Genomic DNA, 19,497 nt, shown 5'->3' with positions numbered 1-19,497 from the left:
ACACGAAGAGTCAGTCAACATTTTTGACAGATATTTGAAGCTATCTTAATGGCATGTTCATCAGACCCAATCTTGTGCAATTTGTGTGACTTCACTTAAATGAAAGCCTATTCAACTAAATGCCCATTAAGCTTATTTACTTCTTACCCTAAGAGTCTGTGATCCTACAGGAAATTTGCGGTAGAGTATAGGAGCTTGCTATTGCTTGAAAGGATGTCTTGGTGGAGAGAACTCACTTTCGGTGCTCTAAGGGTGGAAAAAATCTGAACTTCATGCTGTTATTAGTGAAACTGGTGGCCATAACCTGTTCTCCAGGTCTGCCAGGGTGCTGTTGCCCCACAGCGATTGTTTGCCCTTTGACATCTCACGTTTTTAAAAGTGACAGAAAACTGCCCAAAGCACCAGTGGCATATTGCTGAGACTAAGATAGAACTTTCTCCTAATTTTTACAGCAGTTCTCAGGTAATCATTGGGGGGGGGGGGGCGGTGATTGTTATCAAATGCCTTTCCCACTAAGGTGATCAGTACCTTATTTAAAGTCAGCAGTTGTTTCCCTGAATCGAAATACATTTTAAGCTCTGTAAGGATGATTTAAAGTTACTGTTCTACAGCTGTTCCTTTCTAAATATGCAGGGGTAGGAAACTGAAAGATCCATCTAGAGACACGAAGGTGTCTTTTATTTTCAGAGTCTTCTTCACTGTGAACATAATCATGGCTATTTCCACAAATGCCAGGTAGTAGGAAGACTCTCACTTGCTCCATATTGTTGCCCCGTCATTGCACACTTCAGTGTATAGACAGTCCCGTCTGAAGATGGGGTGGTCACTGCCCTTCCTTACTCATCTGCCTCCTCCTCCAGCTCAGGAAGTTCAAGTTTGGAGTTCAGTGGAGTCTGGTTACGAGCGAGGCGCACAGCTCAGAGATAAATCAGGCCCCGAGGAGCTTGTAATTTACCCTGCATATGAAAGCTGAAGAGCCTGACATATATTCATTTCCTTCCTTTAGATATTTGTGTTGTTCTCCTACTCAAACTAGTCTCACACGACTGAATCAGAGAATTGCATCCTTTCCAGGACATACAACTTTTAATAGGATATAAGATTACAGATGAACAGTAAGAATGACTTTTCAAGACCTTTCTAAAATCTGCCACAACTTTGAAGTATCAAGAGTTGATTTTGAGTCCAAGCACTTCCAGGAGGATGGTATATTGGATGTGCAAGGCAGAGAATCTGTTTGCTGTCGATTTGAAAAATGAGTTTGTACTGTTCTGTGACATTTCTTACTTTATACAGCTAATAGAGTATTATAAACCATAGTACTTATCTCACTTGATGGTGAAAGAAGGATCCATGTGAACTTTCATCTTGGAAGTTGATTCATTCAAAATAGATTTTGCAGAATCTAGGTGGAAGAGAAAATATTTAGGACTCTACCTCTAAAAGTCCTGAAAGAACATTTAGCCTATATAATATTATAGGAAAAGGAAATTGGTAAATTTCTGCAAATGTTTATTATATGATTAGCTGACCTTGAGAGGGTTGGGGGAATGACAGGATCATGATGCTACATGTCCACTGCTTACAGGTGGGCTCTTCTGTTCTGTCATCTGCACTAAAGGCCCACACTTGGTAGAGTTCCCACCTGATATGGAGATTACCCACCACTATGGTGTTTGGGGGGGAGGGGTCTCACATCCGACCTCAGCCTCACACTCTGTTTTCTTTTCAACCCAGTCAATTTCTAATCATATTTGAGACTTCAGACTTTATAGGGCCTTCAACCATCTTAGGGTTCTTAACTCAGAACTTTTTAAGAGACGTCAGCAAGGCAGAGGGAGAGGGGAATCACTTACTCCTAGCTTCTGCTTCTCTCCTTCCCTATTACAAATAATGACTAACCAAGAAGAAGGGGACTTGGCTGAAGCAGCTGGCTTGGCACTCCACCAGGGTATTTTGAGTCCTCCAGCTAAGAACCTTAGAGCAGCAGGTGGAGCAAAACTAAAATTCCAGCAGCCCCTCCAGGGGCAGGAGTCAGTATGGTTAGTTGTACAAGCTCATCACAGTTCATTCTGAAGGAACTATATCGAACCTATGTATTGCTGACCTGAGCTCAGCTCTTACTTTGCAGGCCCAGAAAAGCTTAGTCACTCCAGATGACATCCTAGGATCTGTTGTTGGTGATAGTTCTATTTGGCTTTTCTCACAGAAAGGGATAACAAGTGTCGAAGGTCTAATGGATGATAGGAGCTTCTGTTCATGGAACACCCAGTGCTGACGGGGTGTCTTGCTAGCTGTTACTGTGGTCCCCATTTATTCTTACAGCCACTTTAAGCTTGTTCTTAGTGCTATATATATATATAGCTAGTAGGTAGGAGTCCTGCAGTTGGAACAGAGCCCTGTCTGACTCCTCATCCCATAATCTTTTACTCCAGCACTCTGTGTTTTCCATAAAGTATTAACCTGAAAAAATAATTCTAAATAGCATCTAATGTCACACCCCAAACATTCAGCCTGAGAACTGGAACAGCAAGAGAAGTATCATTTTGGAGAAAGGATCAAATGTAACTACAAATAAAGATGTTTCTGTAACTACTTATTTTAAATAATTCGAGACTGAAAACTTGCACAACTAGTACAAAGAATTCCCATATACCCTTCATGCAAATTCCTCATGTGTTAACATTTTACCACATTTGCTTTTTTTTTTTTCTGAATAATTTCAGAGTATAGTTGCAGACATGATGCCCAAATATTACAGTGTGTATTTACTAGCAAACAAAGACATTCTGATACATGCCCACAGTATGTTGATCAAAATTAAGCAATTAACACTGATCCAAGTTTTTTTTTTTTTTAAGATTTTATTTATTTATTTAACACAGAGAGAGAGACAGCCAGTGAGAGAGGGAACACAAACAGGGGGAGTGGGAGAGGAGGAAGCAGGCCCCTGGCGGATCAGGGAGCCTGATGCGGGGGTGGATCCCAGGAGCCTGGGATCACGCCCTGAGCTGAAGGCAGACGCTTAACGACTGAGCCACCCGGGTGCCCCTGATCCAAGTATTTTTATTTAATCTACAGACTATATTTGAATTTGACCAATTGTTGCACTGATGTCTTTTGTAGCAAAAGAAAATGGTTTTTTTTTTTTTGGTCTAAGAAAAATCTAGGATCACTTGGGGCATTCGGTTGGCATGTCTCTTTAATCTCCTATAACATGGTACAGTTCCTCAGCCCATGACCTTGACACTTGTGAAGAATACAGGCCACTTATTTTGCAGAATTTCCCTCAATTTGGACTTGTCTGATGTTTTCTCAGATTAGATTCTGATTATGCATTTTGGCAGCAGGAATCCCACAGAAGTGATGCTGGTCCTTCTTGGTCCATCCTCTCAGGAGGCGCGTGGCTTTGGGGTGCTTCATTCCTGGGAGGTGAAGTCCATCATTGGTTCCAGTGGGGTCTGCTAGCTTTCTCCACTGCGAAGTTACTATTTACCCTGATGGAATTTTTAAGTATCTTGTGAAGAGATACTTTTGAGACCATGTAAATATTTCTGTTTCTCATTCACACTTTTAACCACTAGTTTTAACATCCATTGATGATTGTTGGTTGAGATCATTACTGTGATGGTCTCCCAGTGGTGATTTTCTAATTCCATCATTTGTTTTATGGTAAGTAAGAGCTTTCTCTTCTCCTCCTTTGCAAATAAATTTGGTCTGGCATCATGCTAGAACTCATACTTCTTTGTCAAACGTGGTAGTGTTACCATAAATTATCTGGGAGATAACTTGTTTTTAAGTTCATGCTTTGCAAAAGTATTCCACACTAAGGAAATGAAAAAATAGTCCTGCTTCACATATGATAGTCCATGCTCTCAGTTCCAATGATAATGTTTTATTTCTGCCTGTATCCACCTGTTCTTGCCACTGCTTTTATCTTTCCTCCCCATCCTGGGTTCTGTTTCCACCACAGAACTTTGCTTAGGGTCCAAATGGCTTCTACTAGCTTTGAGTTTGTTTGAAGTGCTCTAAAAATTATTGAAAGTTATAGTAATATTACCACTATCTGTGGATTTAGATGCGTACCATGTCAGTATCTTTCACTTACCAATTAAATTAGTGTGAAAAAAAAAAACCCTTAAATTTTAGGGCAGAGGAAGAGAGGTGACTTAGAAGGAGAGCTTAGCATAAGCAGCGATCTTAGTTCTGTCAGTGTCTCCTAGCTGGTAGACCTTCCCTCATGGGGCTTGAAGCCATTTGCTGCCATGACATGCACATTCTGCTACTGACCCTTCCCATTTTTCTGAATTTCTTCTGTAGGAAAAAGCTGGTTGTCAGTGATGGTGTTCTCCTTTGCATGCTCTCCCTCCAGTGAAGGGAGATGAAAAGAAAAACTAGCCCTTCTAAGAAGTTTGGGAAGAAAATGCATACATGACCTCTAGGATGGTTGAGGATTGAGATACATCCAGTTTGGTGATATTTTCCTTTCGGGTGAAATTAATGTTACGTTACAGCAATGTGTTTCTTGATTCAGAAGATATTTAATAGCGTCAGCATTTTAAGCCTCTGTTATTAGCCAGACCTCAGGAAACTTGGCTTTTCAAGCTCAAATTCTAGAGAAGTGGCAGTTTTTATTGATTTTATTTCTTTAAATTTAAGGTTTCCTTCAGTTGCCAATCCTTGTGACTGCTAGCAAATTTCCAGGAGTCATAAAGAAGTTTCTCAGACGGTAATTTGCATTCATGAGTTCAGGTATCTCTGAATTCTCCCTGACCACTGGATTTTCTTCCTGCAGGAAGACCTCCTGATGCAGTCAAGCAAAGAACGTTTATGCACGGGCCTCCCTGAAGACTGTCTGAGGAGCAAAGGTATTTATTTTTCTCCAGTCTTTTCCTTTTTCCACTTACTACACACTGTTTTAGTTCACAGTTTCTATTTTGCATTGGGAATGCAAGTCCCTGCCTTGCAAGATGGACTTAATGGTAGAAATTCTTGATATTGCCCATTGGCATACTTGAAGACACCTAATATTATTGAGCAGTACCTTAGGTTTTCTTGGGGTTTTTGGTTTTTTGTTTTAATTTTTTTAACTTTTTAAAAAATTTTTTTATTTCTTAGAGAGAGAAAGAGAGTGCACTCAAGCAAGCAAGAGGGTGGGGGACGGACAGAGGGAGAAGCAGAGTCGCTGCTGAGCAGGGAGCCCGATGCGGGGCTCGATCCGGGGACCCTGAGATCATGACCTGAACCAAAGGCAGCCGCTTAACCAACTGAGCCACCCACGTGCCCCTGTTTTTTGTTTTTAAGTAAACTCTGCCCCCAATGTGGGGCTCAAACTCACAGCCCTGAGATCAAGAGTCACCTGCTCTTCCAATTAAGCCAGCCAGCCACCCCAAGCAGTACCTTAATTTTGACAGTAGTTTGCTTCTCCCCTTTTATATAATGAGTCCCTATTGATGTGAAATCTTTTATTTGATTTTATAAAACTAAACTTCCTTTTTGGAAAGGTTAACATGAGTGGGGAGGAATTGACCCAGTCCTGTTCAGCACCGTGGAGTGCATCCTGTTCCTATTCCCCTGGGGAGGGATGGGAGAAAGTGTTTGCTCCAGGTCATCTTGAGAACTGTCAAAGCAGTTTCATTTCCATTACTTTGTTTTGCTCCTCAAAATATAGGCATCTGAGATATCACCTTTAAACTGATTGATTGAGACCCAAAGAAAGAGAGTGCTGAACCAAGATTTTCTCCCCAGGCTGAAAATAATCTTAGGTAGTAACTTTAGAGAGGACTATGTGTATATATTATGTAATTCAAGTTAGAAATATAGAGTAATCAAAACCACAAAAAAGGGGAAAATACAGCAAGTATGTTTAATTATACGAACATTCTGTTACTGTGATAAAATATCAGATTTGACTCTGCTTCTTGGCAGCCCAGACTGAAAAGGAAGCACAAATTGTCCTTATGAGAAAGGGCACTTGTCCCAGTTTATCACCCTGCTTCCTGCTGCTGGAGATTTCCTCTGTGGCTCAAAGGCTTGGCTGTCCAGTGTAGACTAAAACTCTGAAGATGAGAAATATCCTTTTGTACATGCCTCGCCCAGTTCCTAGGGCCTTACTTGGGACCATTTTAGCACCCCCCCCCAGCCCCGCCCCAAATATCTTTTCAGCAGGGCTCTGGTATTGCTATATTGAGTCTTTGGTATATTTGATATGTTTTCACCCACATCTTAGCACAAGTTTAGTGTCTATTTGTTGAACTACACTTTCATTTAACAACTGAACTGACCTTTTAACAGAAGAATTAGGGGGCGCCTGACTGGCTCAATTGGTAGAGCATGCGACTCTTGATCTCAGGTCATGAGTTTGAGCCCCATGTTGGGCAGAGAGATTACTTGATAAAGGGAAAAAAAATGATGCCTGGTTGACTCGGTCGATAGAGTATGTAACTCTTGATTTCGGGGTTGTAGGTTCGAGCCCCACGTTGGGTATAGCAATTACTTAAAAAAATAAAATCTTTAAAAAATATAAAAACAAACAAAAACAGGAGAATCAGTTATTTTCTATGAGAAAATCTGCCTTTTCAGACTTACCTAGTTACTATCCACCTAAAAATCTGGTCTACATTGGACATGGATAAGATGAGCTCTTCTGAAAAGTATTCTCAGATAAACTGTTTTGTGGTATTTTTCTTCCTGAGCCAATACCATTCTTTAATGACTTAAATTGGGGAAATGAATTATTTTTCTTTCCCCAAAGCCATGTGCAAGGTTCTCAGTTATAGATGGAGGAACTTGAAAACAACAACTCTACTAGAGTTTTTAGCAGCAGTGACCTGGTGCCTGACTGTGATATGTTCTTCCACTCAGTCCCCAAACAGCCTTCCAAGGTGTCCCTTTGTTACACATGAGGAAACAGGCTCCGCCCAACCAATCATAGCAAGGCAAACAGGAAGGTTCTATGAAGGCAGGTACGTGAAAGAAATGAACACACAAGCTGCCACCACGGATTTCAGTTAAACAGACGCACATGCGATTCTATAGTGTGGCCAGCATCTCAGCTCGCTTTGCCAGGGTTAAGGTAAAGCGTCTGACAACCTGTCATTTACTACAGAATTGAGAATTAATGATGTTTCTTGGAAACTTAGTTGTACACTCCCTCTGGGGGCCCCAGCTGCAGAATTTTCACTCTGCCCCAGATCCTGGTCCCACACATTTTAGACATAGATTTTCCTGATAAAAACTAGTATTCCCTTCCTACTTTTGTTTTAAATGTCTGCTCTGTTGAATGCTGTGCAAATTGCTTACGTAGTTTTATTTATATTCAGTTTTGCTTATTCTGAATGGGGGTACCTCCAAGGTCAGCACTGTGTGATAATTTAGAAATTTGCTGAGGAATGAATTTGGGTCCCCTGCTCTGAGGTGTTCAGCATGTGAACCTAAGACTGCCACACTCTCCCCTTGGTGCGGTGTTCTTCCTTCTCTAAATAAATGCCCCATTCACAGTCAGAATTTTTAGGTTCTTTACAGTTATGTCTGCTGTGGCTCAGGTGAAATCAGAACAAGCTTAATGCTTTAAAAGGACATTTGTGTTAACCAAAAGTCGTCCTTAATTGGTAGGATGCTATTTTGCAGGTCGTTCCTTACTTCTTGATTGCCGTAGGGCCGGCCTGTGACAAGTGGGCATGAGGGAGCAGTGATGGATGTTGGTTGAGGGGCCATTTCACAAAGGGACGATGTCCTCCTGTAAGACACTCTCCTGCCTCTCTCTACTATTGTGGCTTTTCTTTTTTTTTCTTTCTTTTTTTTTTTTTTTAAGATTTTATTTATTTATTTGACAGAGAGAGACAGCCAGCGAGAGAGGGAACACAAGCAGGGGGAGTGGGAGAGGAAGAAGCAGGCTCCCAGCGGAGGAGCCTGATGCGGGGCTCGATCCCATAACGCCGGGATCACGCCCTGAGCTGAAGGCAGACGCTTAACCGCTGTGCCACCCAGGCGCCCCTATTGTGGCTTTTCTAATGTGGCTTTTTCACCATAATTCTGTTTAATATTTTATAGAACTGACATTGTCAAGTTTTTTTTTGTCTGTTTCCGTTGTGGTTTGTTTTTCCCCAAGTTCCCTGTAACTGGCTTGGTTTGGGAAGGTTCTGACTTAATTCCCACAGTAGCAATCTCTGTGAAGGCTTATTTAGGAATTCTCTGAAGTAGGAGTCACAAGAAATTGGAAGAGCATTTGAGGAAATACATTTTGAGGCAGAAGTGAAAGCGGTCAAGGAGGGAAAAGATACCTTATATAATTTTTGGAACTAGATAGTTTGAATTATTTAGAAGAATTAGAGTTGAAACAATCTTTTAAAGCCCTCTATGTCTGTCATACGAATAAATTAAACATTATAAGTGGATGGAAAGAACCCCATCAATAAACTCCTTATGCTTTATATGCATCTAGATTCTTGGAGTTTATTGATTATTTTTTAAATATATACAATTTGGAAAGAATATCTCCTGCTTATATTCCCTATTTATGTCATTGTCCTGTAATTTACATTTTAGGGGGAGAAAAGTTGAAAAATCAGCCAGTACCACACCCATTTAATAGACAACATGAAAGAAGTGTAGACATTTTGGGAACTGAATTTTTTTTTTTAACCTTTTTTAAATTAAGGTACAGGGGCCCCTGAGTGGCTCAGTTGTTTAAGTTTCTACCTTCGGTTCAAGTCATGATCCCAGGGTCCTGGGATCAAGCCCTGCATTGGGCTCCCTGCTCAGCAGGGAGCCTGCTTCTCCCTCTCCCTCTGCCGCTCTCCCTGCTTGTGCTCTCTCACTTTCTGTCAAATAAATAAATAAATCTTTTTTAAAAATTAAGGTATAACTTATCTACACTAAAATTCACCCTTTTGTGTATGTGTACAGCCCTGTAAGTTTTGACAAAAGCAGTTGTGTAACTATCACCACAGTCAAGATAAAGAACATTTCCATCACCCCAGTGATTTCTCACAGGCTTCTTTTGTACTGCGTCCCTCCTGCCAGCCTCAGCCATTAGCAGCCACTGATCTTTTTTCTGTCCCTGTAGTTTCGTCCATACAACTGTGGGTATCAATACTCCATGCTTCCTCTTGCTGAAGAGTATCCTGTTGTCTGGTTGTATCACAGCTTGTTTATTTCCCATTTGAGGGAAATTTGAGTTTCCACTTTTGGCAATTATGCGTAAAGCTACAATGAACGCTTGTGTACAAGGTTTTGTGTGAACGTGAGTTGTCATTTCACCTGGACAAATACCTTGGCATGACACAGCTGGGTCATTTGGAAAGTGTGTTTATTTTACAAGGAACTCCCAGTTTTCCAGAATGGTCGTACCCTTTGGAACCGGCAGTATGTGGGAGTTCCAGTTAAGGAGTTGAATCCTTTTTCATTGTTAATTCATTTGTAATTTGGAAAGCCAGATGTTCAGTGGTCAGGGAAGCTGAGGAGGTGACAGTAGCTTGTAGGGTTGTGTGCTGTCCTCCTCCCTGTAGGTAGTCTTCGTGAGCTCCCACACAGGAGAGCTTCCTTTTATAAGACATTACAATGTTGCTAACCCATTGCACGTCTTTCTGAGGACGAGATGTAGGATAAGCCAAAACGGATGTCATGTTTAGTGTCCACAGTCTAGCCACTTAATTTTTTGATTCTGAAAAAGGTTTTGACAGAAATGCTATTGAATCCTTGACAACCTCCAGCATGTCTGTCCCCAGTGACGGTTATATGGAAATAACACCAAAAAAGAGTCTTTAAAGTTTTCTGATGTTACTTGTATTATAATTGGAGTGTAAGCACTTTTTTAAAAACAATTTTATTGAGATATAATTTACATACTATAAAGTTCACCCATTTAAAGTATACAGTTCATGGGGTGCCCGAGTGGCTCAGTCGGTTAAGCAGCTGCCTTTGGCTCAGGTCATGATCCCAGGGTCCTGGGATCGAGCCCCACATCAGGCTCTCTGCTCAGCAGAGACCTGTTTCTCCTTCTGTCTACTGCTTTGCCTACTTGTGCTCTCTCTGTCAAATAAATAAAATATTTTTTAAAAAGTACAGTATACAGTTCAGTGGTTTTCTTCTGTACTTACAGAACGAACCATAACCCTAATTTAATTTTCATCACTCCTTAAAGAAACCTTGTTTGTATTCATTAGCATTCATTCTTCATTCTGTTCTTCCTTACCCGCAACCTCTTCCAGCCACTAATCTGCTTTTGTCTCTATAGATTTGCCATTCTGGACATTTATATAAATGAGACCTGGTATTTTATGACTGCTTTCACTTGGCATAAAGATTTTTAAAGTTCATCCTTCATCTAGCATATATAAGTACTTCATTCATGTTTATGGCTGAATAATATTCCATTGTATCCATTTATCTGATGGACATTCGGGTTTTTTCCACTTTGGGGCTATTATTAATCATGTTGTTATCAGCATTTGTGTATGGGTTTTGTGTGGACTTAAATTTTCAGTTCTCCCTCCCTTTTTTTTTAAGATTTTTTATTCATTCAGGTGCCTGGGTGGCTCAGTCAGTTAAGCGTCTGCCTTCGGCTCAGGTCATGATCTCCAGGTCCTGGGATCAAGCCCGGCATCAGGGTCCCTGCTCAGCAGGGAGTCTGCTTCTCCCTCTGTTCCTCCCCCCTCCCCAGGCTTGCTCTCTTTCTCTCTCTCTTAAATAAATAAATAAAATTAAAAAAAAAAAAAAGTGTTGACGCTTAACCGACTGAGCCACCCAGGTGCCCCAAGATTTTAGTTTTAATGAAGTCCAACTTACCAGTCTTCTTTTTATCACTGTGTTTCAATATCTTAGCTAAGAAATCATTATCACAATCGTGTAGGTTTACTCTTGTGTTTTCTTCTAGGAGTTTTATAGTTTCAGCTCTTACATTTAGGTCTCTGATCTACTTTGAGTTAATATTTTTGTATGATGTGAGACAGGGTCCAGATGTATTCATTTGCAGGTGGATATCCAGTTGTCCCAGCACCATTTGTTGAAAAGCTGTTCTTCTTGGTCCCTTTGTCAAAAATCAGTTGACCGACTATAAATGTTAGGGTTTCTTTCTGGATTCTCAGTTCTAATTTCCTTGCTCTTTATTAAATCCATCCTGTGTCAGTGCCACACTGTCTCCATTACTGCAACTTTGTTTTTGAAATCAGAAAGTATGAGTCTACCAGCTTTATTCTTTTTCAAGATCATGTTGGCTGTTATGTGCCCCTTGCATTTTCATTTGAGTTTTAGGATTAGTTTGTCAGTTTCTGCAAACATAGCACCTTTTAAATGGTTATTATAAAATGACAAATCTAGGGCCTTCTGCTGAGGTCATGAGATGCCTGTGCTTCTAAAAATGGGCCTGTACCTCACAGAATACATGTTTTACCCTCCAGTATAGCTAAATGCTTTTTTTTTTTAATATGCCACATTTTCTTTATCCATTCATTCATCGGTGGATACTTAACAGTTGTTCCCTTGTCTCACCCACCGTAAATAATGCTGGAATGAACATGGGGGCGCAGATATCTTTTCAGAATAGTGATTTCATTTCCTTTAGATATATACCCAGAAGTGGAGTTGCTGGATGGAGTGTACCTAATACTTTGAACAACTTCTCTAACCTTCTCATTCTTCATTCAGACCACATCTATTATGTACCTGCTATGTGCCAAGGTCAGTGTTGGGTACTCAGTCCACACATTAAGATCCTGTTTCTGCCCTCAAATAGCTCCAGTCTCACAGAGGTGATATATTAAACAAATACTTGAGAAACAATATCACAGGTTTTGATCGAGATACTGTGCAAGGGAGTGGGAACCCAAAGGAGTGGCTAGCCCTAACCAAGTGTGGACTCTGGCACTTCTAAGAGCATATGTATTAACTCATCTTTACAAGTCCTGCAAAGTGGGTACCATCTTTCTCCCCATGTTACAGAAGGGACTGGGTCAGTGTTCCATAGCCTTTAGAAAACTTTCTAATAAACGTAACTGCCTCAAACTCTCCTTTAAAATTCTTTGAGATTTCCAAGTCAATGTGGTTGACTATAACCAAGTAAAAGAGTAGGTAGAGTATCGTTTTGCTTTCAAGCTGTGCACAACCCCTGTTTCCCACCCAGCCTTCAGCGTTACACCATCTGGGAAATGACTGTTTCCTGCCTCCTCCCTAAGATTCTCAACTAAGTTGAGAACAGGTGTTCTTCTAGCAGGTAAGGGCTCCGAGGTAGAATCTTGCCTTAAGTGCCTTGCACAGTGAACCGTTTGGGGGTGGGTGAAGAGTTTTGCAGTTTTCCTGAGCAGATAAAATGAAGGATTCAGCTAGGATGATGCTGGACCAGTGTGGAAAGGCCCAGAATTTACATGAATGGCTTAATGCCATAGTGTCCGGTGAAGAGATACACTAAACCATTTGGGGTAAATGCACTTAGAAATTCATGAATAGGGTAGAGTTGTCTGCTATGATGTGGAAAGTAAGCCTAGTTTCAGAAAGATAAATACTGTGTGGGGCATTAGGATTTCAAGGCTGCCTTATGTCAAAAATTGGAATCTGTGCAAGCTTGCGGAATCCAGTATGCATTTATCCATCTAGTATTCGTTGACTCCCGGTATTTTTAAACTCTGTGCCCTGTCCTAGCATAGTTATTAAGTTTATCATTTTAACTGTTCTCAGGTCCAGTAAGATAAGAAAGAAAGCAGAACAAAGGAAAAGCACTTTTTCTTTAAATGGCAGGCACTGTACCAGGTGGTGTTTTACATGTATTATTTAATTTAATCCTCAAAGTAGCACTGAGGTAAGTGTACTTCGTACCCTCTTTTTCAAAGGAGGAAACTGAAACTCAGAGAGGTAAGTAAGATCACAGAGCCCAACTGCCTTCAGAGTTGCTGTTCTTTCTCTCAGAATTGCTCTCAGTACCAGTTGAGAAATGGGTAGGGAAGCTCTAGGAAGACACTATTGATAGCATTAGTGGATTTGACCTAACTATTCATTTATTCCACAGATTTATTGAGTGCTGTTTGGTACTGGGTATTATGCTGGGCAGTAGGGAAAGGGAGAGACCAAGACACACATGATCCTTACTCTCATGGAGGTACATTCTAGTGAGAATTAGATCTTTCGGTTGATTCGCATTTAGCTTTATCAGTTTAGTGCTCGTATTTTGTTATATGTTTGTGTGCATGCAAATATACATATACACATATGCACATGTATGAGTATAACTGTTTTCTAAAAAGAAAGTAAGGTTGAAAAACTTTTTTGTAGGTTAACAAGTTTGGGGAACTTCTTTATACTGCATCTTTCACCTAGATTTCAGAGGCACTGTACAGTAAAACTTCTTTATGAATTGTATTTACATTCCGCTTACAAAGGTTTTTTGTTTTTTAATGTTTCATAATAGGAATTTTTTAATTTATTGAAAAGTGAAGAGTATACTAAACCCACATGTATCTGTCGCTCAGCTTCATAATTACCAGCTCATGACTAGTCTTGTAGGGAAGCAATTACTGTAAGTAATTCAGTTCAAATCTAATATTCATCTTACACAGTTTTCTCTTTTACGTAGGTTTTGTGTAAAACTGTTCTATTTCAAAGAGGTAATTTATGACTAATGTAGTATTATTCAAGTAATAAGAAGGTCATTAAATAATATAAGCTGTTGTGTTGTGGGTCTGCTTTATTAATGTTTTAGAATGGAAGCTTCTTAAGACTTCTGGATTAAGTGTATGTCTCCGTATTTAATTGTCCAGCTAAGTAAGTATATTTATATAAGTAACACTTAGAGAAAGGCAGTTGTTCAAAATCAGCTGTTTCTGCCAAGTGCACTTTTGGCCCTCTGTCATATTTTGCATTAAAGAACAAAACCAATGGTACAGTGCGCTAACTTCGTAATTCGTTTTTTGAGTTGTCTTTTTTGTTACTATTGGTCGCATGATTAAATTTATGAAAGTGTAGCACATGATTTTTTCTTACAATTGCACACTGATTTGGATTTATTTCTCTTGTGCAGAAGGAAATGTACAAATTACAACTGGAACTCTACTAAAATCTACTGAAGAAGTACAAGGTATGAAGGTCAATGGGACTAAGACGGATTATAGTGAAGGACACAAGAATGACAATGTGAGTAAAGGTCTCTCAGCTGGGTGCAGCGAATACCCAGAAATAGACAAAATCATGACCAGTGGTGAGGTTTCAGAAACCAGCACGTTAGTTTCCCTAGAGCCTTTAACGTTTGTGGACCCTGGATTAACAGAAGCAACTTCTAAAGAAAAAGAATGTGAAGAATTAAAAACTTGTCCTTCTCGGTTGTCATTGTTACCAGGAAACAGTGCCATTTCCAAAGTGGACAATGGGAAGGAAGAGGTGTGTAAGTTAAACTTTGTCTGTGAAGCAGATGACAATCACCAACAGATTTTCAGCCACCATAATGAAAAACACAGTTCTGCCCATGGCAGCCCCAAAGCCATGAGAAATGTAGTCGTTGTAGAAACCTTAGAAGACAAATCTGACATTTCATATTTCTCATCAAGTTTGTCTGGTCCAGAATCTAGAACACCATCCTTAGAAACACGCGGTTTTGAAGGTGATGGCTTGCCAAAGGGATCTGCTGAAAAGACAGATAATTCCTGTTTTGATGGGGATGATCAAAGCAAGAACGTGGCTACTAGAAAAGAAAATGCACAGTTTTTGAACCCCAGGAGTGACAGTGGGGAGCTCTTTCCTGTTAATGCCAGTCAACCAGAAGAGGATGCTAGTGGTCATTGTCCTGTTGAGAAAGAGACTGTTGCCTCCCCCAAAGAGAGTATCCGTGGTCACTGTTGCATTCAAGGTAGTATCCTTACACACAGCCCTAGTTCTTCAGTGCCGAGTTCTTTCACTGAAGCCACAGAAGTAATGTTAAAAAAAAATGATCTGAAAATCACTTTAGACGTTCAGGGTAGCTTGACAAACCATGAGGACCACAGAGAAACTTCTACTGATATGAGCCACGCTGAAGAGAGCAGTTTTTCCTCCTTAATGCAGATTGAAGAGCCAGAGCAGACAACCACTATAGAGCCCAATATGGTAACTGAAAAGACTTACAGTAAAGACTCTAACTCATCCCGCTCCCAGAGAAATCTGGAAGGCGACACACAGTTAAATGAAGCATCATATAATGAATTTCTGATTGAAAGAAAATCCCTTGTGAGTTTAATGCGTGAGGACCAGATAAGTCCTATGAATGAGGTATCAAAACCCAAGAAAAATACCGCTCAGTTACCACCATCCCTAGAATTTGATTACAAACCTGAGTCAGAACAAGCTATACACGCCGCACAGGACGATAGTTCACATTTAGGTGAACAGAACATTGCCTGTGAGATGAATGAACTTCCTTGTACCAATGAACTAGTTGTAAACAAAACAGAAAGTGAATGTGTTTTAAATCAAGTGCCCCTTAATTCTCAAGACCACGCGAAGTTGCCAGCTAACAAACAGATGCCTTTAGCAACAAGCGAGGATTCCCAACAGAGCCATCACCCCCCAGTAGAGGATGGAGCAGATGTCATTGCTGATACCCAAACCATTCCCATGGAGACAAAAATGAAAGACATCTCTCCATCAGGTGACAAAACTTGTGGTGCCTCTTCAAACAACCCCACCTTAAATATCAAACCAGGAAGCCTAGAAAGAAAAAACGAAATGGCTGATTCTGGAATAGTCGATCTACATTCCAGACTTCTCTCAAGTAAAAAAGAAGCAGGAGGCTTGCCTCAGGAGGTCTCTGTTATGGAATGTCAAAGCGTTCAATCTCAGGATCTCTGTAGCTGTCATTGTGTAAGTAAAAATGCACGAGAAAAGAGCATGTGTTCTGCTTGTGCTGCTTTTGAGTCCAGCAAAATCATCCCAAAAGTTGAAAACTCTTTAATGACTAAGTGTGAAGATGCATTTCAGTACAGCAGTCACCACTCCCAAGGAAGAGAAGACTCCACAGAAAGTAGCACCCATAAAGTGAGTTACACATCAGAAGGAAATGAGTTTGCTAGGGAAGAAACTAAAGACAGCCTCCCAGGAGATAAGATGAGAAACGAAATGGCAGCAGGTGTGTTAAACAGTGAAGCTTCAGACAAGACCATTCCCACCCCCAGTCACACCCAGCCCAGTGAGGAATGGCTGGAAGGAAAGGAACAGGATGTACTTAAAGAGACTGTGTGTCACAAGTATAACATCTCTGACTGTGCAACACCAGAACTGAACTTATCTACAAACATTCCAAGCCCTAAAAAATTGTTGGACCAGTCTCTTACTGTTATGTTCTCCAGTTTCAAAAACATGAACCAAGCAGTTGAAACTCTTGGTCAGAAAGCAGATGAAGTCCTTGACTGCCAGAGTAACCAAAACATACCAGATGAATGCAGAAATGAAGATAAACCAGCTAAGGAGACACCAGATGGTGACAAGAGAGAGGCTGTCACAGAACCAAAGAGAGAGGTAAGCCACAACCAAAAGGATCTCCTAGTTGGTTCAGCCAGTAACAACCCGTTGTCCAGTGGTAGTTCAAAGAAAGGCGTTTTGAAAGGAGACTCTGAACGTATTTCTGGTTGTGAGGAGTCCACAGGTGGCATGGTAGACATCATCTACACGAACTGCGGTAATAAGTCTACAGAAGGCATGTTAGACTTAAGAGCATCTGGTACCCTTGACAGTGGTGCAGGGCAAGACAGACCGATGTTACAGGAAACCTCAGTGAGTACTCTGTCTCAGAGAGGAGAACCGAACGCTGCATTTGTTGGAACGATTGGTCAGGACTCAGATTTCCCAGATGCTACTTCCTCTACAGTGGAGCCTCTAGAAATTAAAAAATCATGTGAAGAGAAAGTATGCAGATCATTAAAAGATTGTGAAATGGAAGTGTGTCCAGACTCTTGTGCCCATGAGTTAGAGTCTGTTGAAGATCATGAGCCAAATATAAGAACATTGGATAGAGTAAATGTGTCCTTAGATTATGTTCATCATGAACAGCAAGTTAAAGAAGCACCCCTTAGAGAAACACAAGGAATGATTGAAGGATCCAGACTGGAAATAAATTCTGAGTTTGACAAGGACAGTACCTTTGGAATTTCCTCGAAAGAGTTGCAGTCTTCTGGATGCCCAGATGAGAACCCTGTTCCCATAGGGAGCCTGAAATCCATTGAGATAATACCTTCGTATCTGTCTTCTCACGGAAATTCAGAAAATAATGTTAATAGTGACGAAACTGACCTGAAAAATCTTTTTAAACCAAAAGATGGTGAGATGCTTTGTGAAAATGTGGAGCATGGCACAGTCCTGCTTGAGACGAAGGAAGCACGAGGGGATGGGAGTAATTCTAGTGAGGGAGTCAGAATAGACATTGGTGTGCAAAATTTGTCTTTAACAACGGAAACAGAAACTAAGTTGAAAGGAGAAAAAACTGAAGAGCATCAGAGGGGACTCGTGGGTCACTTAACTGTGAGGGAAGAGTCTGAGGAGATGATTACCAGAGAAGCTGGTCATGGTGATAAAGGAAGAGAGATTTCTCAGACCCACTCTAAATCCCAGAGGACGCTTGGTGACGTCGAAGAGCAACAAAGGCAGAGGGCTTCGGACTTCATGTTGCAGAATGAAGAGGAATATATACGTCAAAAAGAAGCACACACAGTATTGGAACAATGCACATCATCTAACGTGTTATCAGATGAGTTGCAAGGTAAGAACCAAGCTAACGATTGCAAAGGTGAGTCCACCATGATGAAGGAAATCACCCTAGCGAAGCTGGCCGTGGGCGGCAGTGCTGCACAGTTTCAAAGGTTGGGAGAGCCAAAGGAGGAAAGCTTGTGTCATCCATTAAAAAGGGCCATGGAGTCGCGCACAGGTCCTTGCCTTCATGGTGCCCTTCAGAAAGCACAAGACCCCAGCTCTGCTGGGTATGATGAAATACACGGTGCCTTTGGGAACACTTCACATCAGAAAAGAGTGCTTCCCTTAAAGAAGCAGCCCCATCGAACATGTAAGAAAGTTTCCTGTCAGGAGCAAGTCAACATGGGGAAAAAAATAAGTAAAATCAGAAGTTCTGCCTTTTTAAAGAGTTCCTCTGAAACCATCCCCACAAAAGCACACAGATTTCTCAGTTCGTGTGCTGTGCCTGCACCCGCACAATTGGAACCCGAAACAGAACCAACCAGGAGCTTAATGAGCCACATACCAAAGCAGAAGGTGACTCCGTGCCATCCCTCAAGGAGCCTGAATGTTAGGAAGCCTACCAAAGAATCAGCCTTACTCAGCAAGCTGTCCATTCTTGCCTCCAAACTGGTCCCAGCCACAAAGATCCAGAAACTAAGGTATCAGCGGTGTTCCTCTGAACTTCTTCCAGTGGCTAAAAGCTACAAGCGGCTCCGATACAAAAGGCTCCTGGATGGATTTTCATACAATACAATGCAGCTGAATCCATATTTGGCAGCTAGTGGATGGGATAAGAGACCTAACAGTAAGCCCTTGACACTTTATTCGCTGGAAGCCATCAGAATGAGCTTCATAGATTTGAGCAACAAGGTGCCATCACTGCTGTTTGGTTCTGAAATTTTCCCAGTATCTTTTCACATGAAATCGGGCTCTGAATGCATGACCGAGTCCCCAAGGACTTTTCCTGAGCACTGTGCTCCAGCCAGGCTCGCCTTAGGAGAGGCCCCCAGGTGCCTGTCTCAACCTCCCAAGTGGACCTTTTCTTTCTTCTTGTCCCACAGTTGTCCTGGGATGGCCACATTCAGGGAAGACATGGGCCTCCATGGCCAGACACGTGCCCAGGCTCCTTCACAGTCTCCAGGTCCTCTCCAAGACTATGGAGGCACTGCCATAGTCCAGACCAGAGCAGGCTGCTCTGTCCTTGGCCTTCACACACTTCTAGCACTTTGTTCTCCTGGGTGTTACCGAATCTGGACAAAAAAACGGAGCTTCTCTAGTCACATGCCTACCATGCAGAGGCTCTTCATGACCCAGTTTACACAGGGCTTAAAAGGGTTAAGATCTCCAGCCTCCATAGCAGACAAGGTCTTCTGTTCTCTTCCCTACTCGGTGGGCCGAGTGCTATCCATTTGGAGCCAGCATGGGCCTTCTGCCTGCCCCTTCGAAATCTCTACTCTTCATTCCACTCACAGCAAGCGGCAGCCAACTCTGAGCGCCACGAGCAGGTAAAATTCATGTTTGCTTTTCAACCTCTGGGGAAAGTTGAGGGCTGGAAATACAAGGCTATTTAGAGTTTTTGTGTCTGCATTTTCTGTTTACCTTGACAAATCTCTGCTGAGAAAATGTAGCCATAAGTCTTAAGTGTAGACCCCTCTAATTTTCCTGCAGAATCTACCCCTATATTTTTACCATTCTATGTTCTGTCCATGTCATTCGCAAACCATCAAATCTTTTGAGTCTGTTTCTACCCATGCCCCTGCTTTGCAGAAAATAAACACCATTACATGTCAAAGGCTTCTAAATAGTGACAAACAA

The 19,497-nt window shown here is 41.4% G+C and overlaps 1 protein-coding gene across 12 annotated transcripts in view; it reads left to right on the top strand.

Moving 5' to 3' along the window:
- PRR14L (proline rich 14 like) overlaps positions 1-19,497 on the top strand; it is a 53,491-nt gene that overhangs the window by 15,918 nt on the left and 18,076 nt on the right. For 6 of the 12 annotated variants that reach the window (XM_045791417.2, XM_087857243.1, XM_045791416.2 and 3 more), the window contains 2 exons: positions 4,796-4,868; positions 14,009-19,187. In XM_045791417.2, the coding sequence (XP_045647373.2) occupies positions 4,796-4,868; positions 14,009-19,187 (5,252 nt within the window). The other 6 variants (XM_045791425.2, XM_045791426.2, XM_087857244.1 and 3 more) reach the window with 6 other exon arrangements.

This window comes from Ursus americanus, chromosome 30 (genome assembly GCF_024610735.1).
Source record: "Ursus americanus isolate L20-20 chromosome 30, mUrsAme1.1.p, whole genome shotgun sequence".
Taxonomy (NCBI): domain Eukaryota; kingdom Metazoa; phylum Chordata; class Mammalia; order Carnivora; family Ursidae; genus Ursus; species Ursus americanus.
Note: the sequence above shows the minus strand (reverse complement) of the source record. Positions and strands in the feature narration are given on the sequence as shown.